This window comes from Schistocerca nitens, chromosome 4 (assembly GCF_023898315.1).
Source record: "Schistocerca nitens isolate TAMUIC-IGC-003100 chromosome 4, iqSchNite1.1, whole genome shotgun sequence".
NCBI lineage: Eukaryota > Metazoa > Arthropoda > Insecta > Orthoptera > Acrididae > Schistocerca > Schistocerca nitens.
The window spans coordinates 634250281-634263133 of NC_064617.1; the positions used below are offsets into that span (position 1 = coordinate 634250281).

At 41.2% G+C, this 12853-nt stretch overlaps 1 protein-coding gene across 2 annotated transcripts in view; it reads right to left on the minus strand.

Moving 5' to 3' along the window:
- The window catches only part of LOC126253225 (trypsin-2-like), a 79108-nt gene that overhangs the window by 64022 nt on the left and 2233 nt on the right, over positions 1–12853 (minus strand). Inside the window, exon 2 of one of the 2 annotated variants that reach the window (XM_049954411.1) lies at positions 321–880. The exons of the other annotated variant lie outside the window; for it this stretch is intronic. Within the exon in view, the coding sequence (XP_049810368.1) occupies positions 503–880 (378 nt within the window). The 3' untranslated portion in view covers positions 321–502. Of the gene's footprint in view, positions 1–320; positions 881–12853 lie in introns of those variants that run through there. 2 annotated transcript variants of the gene reach the window in all.

Sequence of the window (12853 nt, forward strand, 5' to 3'; positions counted from 1 at the left end):
CGTACCCTTATTATCGTACTTGACAGTACTCGAGACAGCTTGGCTGCAGTCCCACGTGAAACGGAAATCCAATGAGGTTCCAGCAAACGCGGAAGAATACTTAGTACAATGTTTACATTAGGTTCATTCTTATGATAAACGGATTATAGTCAGTACGTTATGATACCATAATAATAACTGTTAAACACAAAACATACCGAACATTTTAAAATACGCTTATATTTTTGTTGATGTCTTTGTGATAATATAGAATAATTACTTTTTTCACCTCTATGAATAAAAATATATTTTGTTACCTAGTTTGGTTCCAACTCCATAAATAATGCGAACGGGAAAATGATATCAAACGCCGTTTACGTTTCACTGGGTGTTTTAAAACGAATTTTTGTATGTTCTTTCCAGTCTTTTATTACTGTTTAATTTGCGTAATATTATTTACATTCGTCTGAAGCTGAAATAGTGTAACCAAGACGAAAGAGAGAAAGCACAACAGCAGCAGGCTCTAGACGCCGGTGGTGTCATTGATCCACTGCCTGATGTCGGCGTTGGCGATGTTGGCGTAGACGCTGGGCCAGCCGGGAAGGGCACAGCCGTTGCCCCAGGAGGAGATGACCCCCACCAGCACGCCATCCAACACCATGGGGCCCCCATAGTCGGGGCCACAGCGGTCGCGGCCGCCGCCCGGCCACCAGGCGCAGATCTTGCGGACGCTCACCTTGCCCAAACCGTCATAGGCGGCGCTGCAGTTGTCCCTGTCCACGATGTAGAGCTGCACCATCTGCAGCTGATCCGCCAGGTATCCGCCGTTCCAGACTGTGCCCCAGCCAGTTATGGTTACCAGTGTGCCGGCCTCAGGCTCCACAGTCGTCAACGGAATGGGCTGCTCAGACATAGCAAGCAAAAAGAGAAGTCATCACAGAGAACTCCCAAAGATAACGAAAGAATGTGTTGATAATTGTGCCGTCCAAGCCTCAGAAATCTGGACAAACACTGACCTTAGATTCGATTTTCGTCACGAAATTAAATGTAATATTAGGACGTTATAGAAACAATGGACAACTGTATGTAAAAGAGTATCTTCAGAAAGAAAACAAAATTTACAAAGTATCCAGAATAAGCAAGAAACCCAGAATACTTTCAAACTACACTGACTGGAGTAAATCGCAACACCAATAAATATTTAATATAGTGTAATGAAATTTTGGGAATACATTTGTCTAAGTAATGTATTTAACTGATTAACAGCCGGCCGCGGTGGTCTCGCGGTTCTAGGCGCGCAGTCCGGAACCGTGCGACTGCTACGGTCGCAGGTTCGAATCCTGCCTCGGGCATGGATGTGTGTGATGTCCTTAGGTTAGTTAGGTTTAAGTAGTTCTAAGTTCTAGGGGACTGATGACCACAGCAGTTGAGTCCCATAGTGCTCAGAGCCATTTGAACCATTTTTTTTTTTTGAACTGATTAACATCGCAAGATAATGGGCTATTGTCAGTGTGAAATAAGCCATTACAAATGTGAAATACTGTACATTAATAACACATGTAACCATCAGAATGCCGAATGCAAGCACACAGACATCCATGCATTGTGTTGTACAGCTGCCGAACGTGGGATGGAGTTCCACGCCTCTTGCACTTAGTCAGTACAGGGACGGTTAATGCTGTTTCTCAGTGACACTGGAGTTGTCGTCCGATGATGACCCATTTATGCTCGACTGGGGACAGATCTGGCGACCGGGCAGGCCAAGGCAACGTATCGACACTCTGTAGATCATGTTGTATTACAACAGTGGTATGTGGGCCAGATTTATCCTGTTGGAAAACGGCCTCTGGAATGCTGTTAATGCCGGCCGCGGTGGCCGTGCGGTTCTAGACACTTCAGTCCGGAACCGCGTGACCGCTACGGTCGCAGGTTCGAATCCTGCCTCGGGCATGGATGTGTGTGATGTTCTTAGGTTAGTTAGGTTTAAGTAGTTCTAAGTTCTAGGGGACTGATGACCTCAGATGTTGAGTCCCATAGTGCTCAGAGCCATTTGAATGCTGTTAATGCATGGTAGCACAACAGGTCGAATCACCAGACTGACGTACAATTTTGCAGTCAAAGTTCTTGGGATAACTACGACAGTGCTCCTACTGTCACATGAAATCTCACCACAGATCGTAATTCCCGGTGTATGTCCAGAGTGTCCAGCACACGCACAGGTTGGTTGCAGGCCGTCAGCTGGCCCCCTCCTAACCAACACTCTGTCATCACTGGCACCGAGGCAGAAGCAGCTTTCATCAGAAAGTACAGCAGACCTCCACCCTGCCCTCCAATGAGCTCGCGGTTGACGCCACTGAAGTTGCAAACGGCGATGCTTTGGGGTCACTGTAATGCACGCTACGGGGTGTCTGATCGGAGCTGTCCTTGAAGTAACCGATTTGTACCAGTTCGTTGTGTCACTGTGGTGCCAGTCGCTGCTCAAATTGCTCTGCAGATGCAGTACGATGCGCCAGAACCTATGCCGAACACTTCTCTGTAGTGCCATGGCCGTCCGGAGCTCGGTCTTCTTGCGACACTTCCGCTGCCAGCAGTCATGTACAGTGGCTACATCCCTGATAGGTCTTTCAGCAATATCACAGAAGGGACATCCAGCTTTTCGTAGCCCTATTACACGACCTCGTTCAAAACCAGTCAGGTTTGTCGCATTGAAGGCTTTTTTTTACTAACATCAACTCGTCACGTCGAATCTCAAAGGTAACTAATGCTCACGACCGTTACCCTTTAAAGCAAACCACCTGGTTTGCATCCTCATTGTGGCGCTACTAGTGTCACTCTTATGCAGCTGGCGCGAAATTTGAATAAACATATAGAAATCATCTTTCAGATGTAGAAACACGCCTAATAACTTGCATTTATGTTGCACAACACCTTTTTAATGTTAGGTTTTTTCTTTATTTTTTGTCTTTAGTGTATCTTTCAAAGAATGTATCTTTTAAATTCAGACTGTAGAATATGATTGCCTTGTAGTGGACGACTGTTGCTGCATACACAGACATATCTGTGACTTTCTGCCTTGCTGCAGTTAAGTATCACAGCACAAATACTGTCTGCGGCTGAAATGCATGAGTGCGACGGGTATGTGGTAGCGAGTTTTGAGAAGTGCTCTAGACAGAATAGCACATGGTGTTGTAAAACCATTCTCATTAATTCAGTTTCATCAATATAGTAACTGTGACACACTTGAAGAGGTTCAAGCGATGTAAATGTATAAATATCTCTTCAGTGCTGTGTCACTGCCGAAATAATATCGGGCAAATCCTCCATTTCTACATATACGGTACCAGTAGCTGCAGTATCAATAACTTATTAATACTGGCACTATATATGTAACTACTGAAGCGTGTATCTTCGTCGCCATACAAGCTTCGCTTTATTCAGTTGAATCACCGTCAGTGGCAGCCAGTTTCTCGCTCGCAATGTTGATGTGACGTCTTAGTGCAATTCTCACCAGATTATTCCTCTTTCTCACCAATGGTATGCATAAAAGATAAAACAAACTGGGAGAATTAATAAATAGCGAACTATGAAACCCAATTACTATGACAATGAAATCTACTAGTGAGGCATTATTTTTCGGGCGCGCAGTAAACTAAACAATCGACGGACGCGAGGTGGATGGGAGCGAGAAAAGGACTGTTTCCCCAACTCTACACCTCACCCTTCTCAGGAATTTTTCTCAACTGCTTGATGTATGCATACCACCCTTTCAAACTATGTATCTCTCTGCGTTTGCGAAGCTTGTTGACACTCAGTTCGGACAAAAGGAGCACTGGTATCGCCAAACACTCCCGTGGAATTTGCTCTGCAATTGGTCACATGAAATGACGTCAGAGGACTTCGTCGCTGAGTACAGGGTTGAATAGAACTCGTCGGACCGAATCACTGTGGTGAGGATTTTCCTCAGAGCTTGTCGCGGGTAGTGGTGTGTGGTTGGCAACACCTGATCGCAGTATTGCTAATCTGAGCTAATCAGAATATATTAGTCCCCCAGAACTTAGAACTACTTAAACCTAACTAACCTAAGGACATCACGCACATCCATGCCCGAGGCAGGATTCGCGCGGTTCCAGACTGTAGCGCCTAGAACCGCTCGGCCACACCGACTACCTCCATCGCCAGACATGACAATTCTCGACCTTTACTAAAGGGAAATATCAATAATAATTTTTTTTTGATACCCCGCTGAGTTCAGAACGACAATCTATATCGTAGCTGAAGACGTATCGACTAACAGGTTGCAGCAGTTTAGGCAAGAAATCGAATTTAGGTTGAATATCTGCCTAGTTACCAACAGAAGTCACATTAAACCTTTAAAAAAAACATGATTTCTATTGTTGAAGTACGATACCAGAATATGCACTGTGAGTCATCAAATTAAACATATTGTTGCAAGCCATGGTGCCTGCAGTGTGGTTTACTCGTTAGCGTCACTAATTAGTAGCTATGATCGGCGGCTCAAACACACCCACCAAATATTTGTAGAAAAGCAGCTTAAAAGACAAAATACAGGCAAGTCCGCGGTCCTGACTGTATACCAGTCAGGTTCCTCTCACATTATGCTGATACAATAGCCCCATAGTTAGCAAACATATACAACCAATCGCTTGCCGAAAGATCCTTACCTAAAGACTGGAAAGTTGCGCAAGCTACACCAATACCTAAGGGAAAAATAGGAGTAGTACGCTACCCATATCATTAAAGTCGATTTGCAGTAGGATTGTGGAACATATACTGTGTTCGAACATTATGAGCTATCTCGAAGAAAACGATTTATTGACAAACAGCCAACACGGATTCAGAAAATATCGTTCTTATGAAACACAACTAGATCTTTATTCTCACAAGTAATGAGTGCTATTGATAGGGCTTTTGATACTGTACCTCACAAGCGACTTCTAATCAGACTGGGTACCTATGGACTATCGTCTCAGCCGTGCAACTGCATTCTTGATTTCCTATCACAAAGGTCACAGTTCGTAGTAACTGATGGCAAGTCATCAAGTAAAACAGAAGTAATATTTGGTGTTCCCCAAGGAGGTGTTCTACTCCCGCTGCTGTTTCTGATCTACATACACGATTTAGGAGACAATCTGAGTAGAACTCGTAGATTGTTTGCACGTGATGCTATTATTTACCTTTTTATAAAGACATCAAACCTTTAAAACAAATTACCAAACTATTTAGACAAGATATCTGTATGATGAGAAAAATTACAATTGACTTGTAATGATGTAACGTTTGAAGTCACCCACATGAGAACCAAAAGGAATCCTCTAAATTTCGATTACATAATAAATGACACCAATTCAAAGGCTGTAAAGGATTACAATCACAAACACAGTGGAACATCATATAGTGAGCATAAATCGGTCCAGAATCTTGCTCGTAGTGCGAAACACTCGTTAAGCGAAACAATTTATTCCTTAGAAATTAATGTAAAATACATCAATGCGTTCCACGCATAAAAGTACTAAAAGTTTTTATCTTATTCGTGACATTTATTCAAATTATATATACACCTATTATGTTGAAACATCCCCTTAGAAAAATTTATGAATTACTGTGCTGGTAAACCTCTTACGTCATTCGATTTTCAAACAGCTGAGCAAAACTGAACGTACTCAGACATTTCTCTCTTTACTTATTCTGATCATCACTAAACTGACACACAATATTTTTAGCGCATCGCAATCTGACTTTCAATAATCCCTACAAAAGAATGGCCCTGACTAACAATAACCTATACCTTTCATGAATCAATTACCTCACAAAAGTCTTCGTTACTCGAACTACTGCAATACAGCGAGCGCCAATACTGGCTAACTAACTACGGAAGGCACTAACTATTGATAGGCATAATTAGCAAATGAAAGATTTTGATAGAGAACAAACAATGTATTTACCTTAATAATGTTCAAAAGTCATCATATATATATATCGGTTCATGACATCCAGTCTTACAAATTTCCTTATTTAATAATATATATATATATATATATATATATATATATATATATATATATATATATATATATATTCCTTATTCTGACGGACACACGTCCAGATCGTTCGATCTCAAAACTCTGCCATCTCTCTCCCCACATCCACCACTAGTGGCGGCTCACCTCCAACTGCGCAACGCTACGCGCTGTTCACATCCAACTGCCCAACACTACAATAGCGAATATTCCAACAACGCCAACCAGCCACAGATTGCACACAGCACAGTCAGTGATTTTCATACAGAGCGCTACGTGGCGTTACCAACATAAAAACCTAAACAGCCTACTTACAAGGTACTTTATTATTCACGACACATAACTAATTCTTTTTTACTAGGAAAATATCTTTGGTCATTTCTTTCTGCCGACGCTTCTACACATGGCAGAAACGCGACACAGAATTATCGTGAAATAAATTTGTAGCGCGCCTAGCCTCTGCTTTATTGGGGTAATTCCCATGCTTGTAGCATTTCTCTTCCTACACGAGAAGATTGCTGCTTTGCTATTAAGTCTCAACCTCCGCCACCTATCCCTCTGCAGAACTCCTCTCCACAACTTCCTGTTGTGAAACACACTGCAACTCCAGAAGCTCTTTGGTGGTCATTTCTTCGCTGTGATCTTCCATAGACTCATCGATATCATTGTTATCCACTTCTAGTCACGTGCTCTTGGCGAAAGATAAAATTTCGTTGACTACAGGCTCCACAGGGACTGACACTAATGCCTCAGTAAACAGTCTTAATGGTATTACTCCGCGATCACCAAGTAGGCAACGCCTAATTCCAAATTCCTGCCTTCATCTTCTTCTCGATGGATTTTAATCCGCTGTAAATAATACATGGAACATCGATAAGTGTCGGAATTGTACGTGTTTTTGTTGAAAGTCTTTATTCTACCAATTCAATAATGTGTTCTACTTCATCCAAACTATGTTTATTTGTACGAACAGACGTGATGTTACTGCTGCGCGCCAGTCCCGCGGGTTTTTGTGGAAACACGAGTAAACACTGTTGAATCTGGTACTGTGTGAATAAGAAATCGTCAGCCGTGTTCCCTTCAAGTAGCAGCAGCAGTATTGCCGTTACAAAACCCATACACAAAATACCATACCGGCATACTCAGAAATTGTAAGTACATGTGGCATGCTTAAACGATACAGTAGAACAGACTAACAAATCAGAATAATAGTTTAAAAATTCAATTATTTTAACTGAAGCCAACTTCACAACTTTAAGTATAAACAAAAATGACAATAGATAAATAAACCCATGGCAACTAGTGTGCCAACACCGCAATGAATACATATCTTTCCAACCAGCTGTAATTCTTTTACCGATAAATATTGGACCCATGTTAAATGGAATGGTTAATTCGAGTTAGTATACACTGCCATCTCCTAAAATATTTACTATTTCTCCTAAAACATGGCCTGAGGAACCCGCGAGATTCTGTGCAATTAGCATACGCAGTAGAATCGATACAGCCTAAGTACTGTTAACTGGCGAAGAAATTCTTTTAATCTTGCCATTGTATATACTTTCTTGATCGGAAGACTCTATGGGGGGTTGAAAACAAAGCAAGGCAGCCACGGCAAGTTGTAGCTTTGCGTTTGTTGGTGACGTAGGCGATAAAATAAAGCATATGAAAAGTAAGATATTTGCTATGGAAGCACAGTGCCCCACGGTTTAAAGTTTTCATGCAAGCCTATTACAATTACTTCAAGTATTCTTCAAAGACTAAAATAAACTAAGGCTAGAGCCTCTGAAAGACTGTGTCTGTGTGTCACAGTTCGAAGGGATATGAAACGGAACGATCACTTAAGCTCAATGCTGCCAGTGTACGTCTAAATCTGCATCTACATGGATGCTCTGCAAATCACATTTAAGTGCCTTCACAATTCTCTATTATTCCAATCTCGTATATCGCGCGGAAAGAACGAACACCTATATCTTTCCGTACGAGCTCTGATTTCCATTATTTTATCGTGGTGATCGTTACTCCCTATGTAGGTCGATGTCAACAAAATATTTTCGCATTCCGAGGAGAAAGTTGGTGATTGGAATTTCGTGAGAAGATTCCGCCGCAACGAAAAACGCCTTTCTTTTAATGGTGTCCAGCTCAAATCCTGTATCATTTCTGTGACACTTTCTCCCATATTTCGCGATAATACAAAACGTGCTGCCCTTCTTTAAACTTTTTCGATGTACTCCGTTAGTCCTATCTGGTAAGGACCCCAAACCGTGCAGCAGTATTCTAAAAGAGGACGGACAAGCGTAGTGTAGGCATCTACTTAGTAGATCTGTTACATTTTCTAAGTGTCCGGCCAATGAAACGGAGTCTTTGGTTAGCCCTCCCCACAACATTTTCTATGTGTTCCTTCCAATTTAAATTGTTCCTAATTGTAATTCCTAGCCGGCTGCGGTGGTCTCGCGGTTCTAGGCGCGCAGTCCGGAACCGTGCGACTGCTACGATCGCAGGTTCGAATCCTGCCTCGGGCATGGATGTGTGTGATGTTCTTAGGTTAGTTAGGTTTAAGTAGTTCTAAGTTCTAGGGGACTGATGACCACAGCAGTTGAGTCCCATAGTGCTCAGAGCCATTTGAACCATTTTTGTAATTCCTAGGTATTTACTTGAATTTACGGCTTTTAGATTAGACTGATTTATCGTGTAACCCAAGTTTAACGAGTTCCTTTTAACACTCATGTGGATGACCTCACACTTTTCGTTATTTAGGGTCAACTGCCACTTTTCACGCCATTGAGATGTCTTTTCTAAATCGTTTTGCAGTTTGTTTTGATCTTCTGATGACTTTATTAGTCGATAAACGACAGCGTCATCTGCAAACAACCTAAGACGACTGCTCAGATTGTCTCCCAAGTCGTTTATATAGATAAGGAAAAGCAAAGGGCCTATAACATTACCTTGGAGAAAGCCAGAAATCACTTCTGTTTTACTTGATGACTTTCCGTCAGTTACTACGAACTGTGACCTCTCTGACAGGAAATAACAAATACAGTCACATAACTGAGACGATATTTCATAAGCACGCAATTTCACTACAAGCCGCTTTGTGTGGTACCGTCTAAAAAGCCTTCCGGAAATCCAGAAATACGGAATCGATCTGAAATCCCTTATCAATACCACTCAACACTTCATGTGAATAAAGAGCTAGTTGCGTTTCACAAGAACGATGTTTTCTTAACCCATGTTGACTATATGTCAATAGACAGCTTTCTTCGAGGTAATTCGTAATGTTCGAACACAATATATGTTCCGAAATCCTGCTGCATATCGACGTTAACGATATGGGCCTGTAATTAAGTGGATTACTCCTACTACCTTTCTTGAATATTGGTGTGACCTGTGCAACTTTCCAGTCTTTGGGTACGGATCTTTCGTCGAGCGAACGGTTGTATATGGTTGTTAAGTATGGAGCTAATGCATCAGCATACTCCGAAAGGGACCTGATTGGTATATAGCCTGGACCAGAAGAGTTGTTTTTATTAAGTGATTTAAGTTGCGTCACTACTCCGAGGATATTTACTTATACATTACTCATGTTGGCAGCTGTTCTCGATTCGAATTCTGGAATAATTACTTCGTCTTCTTTCGTGAAGGCATTTCGAAAGGCTGTGTTTAGTATCTCTGTCTACGATAGTATCTCCATTGCAATCGGTCAGGGATTTTCTCTGCCTCGTGATGGCTGGGTGTTGTGTGCTGTCCTTAGGTTAGTTAGGTTTAAGTAGTTCTAAGTTCTAGGGGACTGATGACCACAGATGTTAAGTCCCATAGTGCTCAGAGCCATTTGAACCATCCATTGCAATCACGCAGAGAACGCATTGATTGTTTCTTGCCACTAACATACTTCACATACGACCAGAATCTCTTTGGATTTTCTGACAGGTTTCGAGACAAAGGTTCGTTGTGGAAACTATTACAAGCATCTCGCGTTGTAGTCCGCGCTAAATTTCGAGCTTCTGCAAAGGATCGCCAGTCTTGGGGATTTTGCGTCTGTTTAAATTTGGCATGTTTGTTTCGTTGTTTCTCCAACAGTGTTCTAACCCGTTTGTGTACTAAGGAGGATCAGCTCAGTCGTTTGTTAATTTATTTGGTGTAAATCTCTCAATTGCTGCCGGTACTATTTCTCTGTTTAAATTTGGCATGTTTGTTTCGTTGTTTCTCCAACAGTGTTCTAACCCGTTTTGTGTACCAAGGAGGATCAGCTCAGTCATTTGTTAATTTATTTGGTATAAATCTCTCAATTGCTGCCGATACTATTTCTTTGAATTCAAATCACATCTGGTCTACACTTGTATTATTAATTTGGAATGAGTGGAGATTGTCTCTCAGGAAGGCGTCAAGTGAATTTTTATCTGCTTTTTTGAATAGGTATATTTTTCGTTTATTTTTGGAGGATTTGTTATTACAATATTCAATCTCGCCACGACAACCCTGTGTTCACAAATCCCTGTATCGGTTTTGAGACTGCTTACAAATCATTTCTGTGTCCAATTTAGAACACTGTTTGTGTGAGACCCGCATCAAATAGAACTAACAGGGAATACTGAACATAAGCAAAGGAGAAAGGCACAAATGATCGCAAATTGGTTGGTTCACAGGAGAGCGTCAGCGAAATCTTAAAAGAAAGAAAAAGAAACAGAACCTGAATACCGAGCAAGTCACCCTGCGAAAGCGTAACTACAAATTTTCAAGAACAGTATCAAGTGAAATATATGGAGATATTCTTCACATCTCTACATATCGGCCATGTTGCGACGTGTAGGCAAGATTAGGATAATTACATCACCCTCATGGACATTTAAGCAATAATTCTTCTCACACTGTATATTCTACTTTAAGGGTAAGTAATAGCAAGGTGAGTACCCTCTGCCATATACTTCAGTGTCTCACAGAGTGTGTAAGAATCTGTAAATGTTTTTTATGTTCTCCCCTTTCCATCACAGCGCAGAGTTTTACGGTTTCTTGAAACTGTATGAACAGAATACGGATCGACATGAAAGTTGTATACGAAACATGTTAGAGTAGAAATACTTTTTATTCCGTAGATCCAAAGTGAGGTAATGTCATAAAACAATCACAGACGTATGCAAAAAAAAGAAGAAATACTAATTTTCTTTCGACAGATTCCAAGTTAAATGGTTCTCACGAACGTGGAATAAGAAAAAACAAGACTGGAACATATTTCCATTAGTGAGGTAATAAAATTGTTCACAGAACACGTTTATGCATAATACATTAATGAGCATGTGATAGTTCTTAACAATGCTGTAGCTTTGAATCAACAAAATAACACTTCTTTACAATAATGACTTTACTACACTGGAGATGTGCAGAGATCTGATTTTACTAACACCCACACTGTTCGATATTATTAATAATATACACATCTTTTGGTTCTACTAGAAAAATCGTCATTGCACTAGAAGAAACTGGTTGCTAATGAATTCTTCAAACTTTTCCGAAACTTTACATGATATGGTAGTTAGCAAGTTAATGATAATATGCAGTCTTCCATAACGGACACTTGATTTTATCAATTGAGCCATTGGTTGGAAAAGAGACATATTAATTACAATAAATTGCATTAAGGAATAAATATATTGGGAAGCAACAGTTATTATTCACATTACCTTGAAAAGAACTCTGCAAGACGTTCTTGAGTTCACAACAAACGACAGAAAACTGAATGAGAGTAGGCAAAGTATATCGGCTTTTTTAATTTTTTGTGTTATCTGGATATACATATCATTAAATATAGAGATTTGTTTTGGTGCTTAAGGGAGTTCTGTGATTTGCTCTTTCCATCTAAACTTATTGTGTAACTAGCTGCTACGAGCAGCTGCAGTTGCATGTCAGTACTTGTGTCACGATGAGTGATGGTGAGTAAATAAGCTGTTGTTCACACAATAATGTCAGCTGTCTGCCTGGTCCGATGAGCATAGCTAGTGACGTAAGCCTCCCCCCACCCCCCCACCCCCACCCCCCTCTTTACGACTCTTTCATCTCACTAGTGCCCAATACGCGACACAGCGACATGTGCAGCGTTGCTGCCGAGTGGCATGTGCTAACAAGGGAACCTCCCCATTGCACCCCCTCAGATTTAGTTATAAGTTAGCACAGTAGATAGGCCTTGAAAAACTGAACACAGATCACTCGAGAAAACGGGAAGAAATTGTGTGGAACTAGGAAGAAAATAAGCTAAATATACAAACTGAGTAGTCCATGTGCAAGATAGGCAACATCAAGGACAATATCGGCTGGGCAGCGCCGTGGTCCCGTGGTTAGCGTAGGCGGCTGCGGTACGAAAGGTCCTTGGTTCAAGGCTTCCCACAGGTGAAAAGTTTAATTTTTATTTTCAGACAATTATCAAAGTTCAGGCACTCACACATAATTAACTTCGCTCTCCAAAATTCCAGGACATGTTCAGATTTGCTTGGACATATGCAGGATTTGACGGTCTACACACGGAAAAACTTGAAAACGTTAAAAACATATGTTTTGACAGAGCACGGGGAAAACTGTGTGACTGTGAAACTGTTGCATTCATTTGTTGCAGTTTATGTGACAAACTCTTTATGTTTTCATCACTTTTTTGGGAGTGATTATCACATCCACAAGAAAACCTAAATCTGGCAAGGAAGAAGAATCTTTTTACCCATTCGCCAAGTGTAAAAGTTAGGTGGGTCGACAACATATTCCTGTCATGTGACGCACATGCCGTCACCAGTGTCGTACAGAATATATCAGACGTGTTTTCCTGTGGAGGAATCGGTTGACCTATGACCTTACGA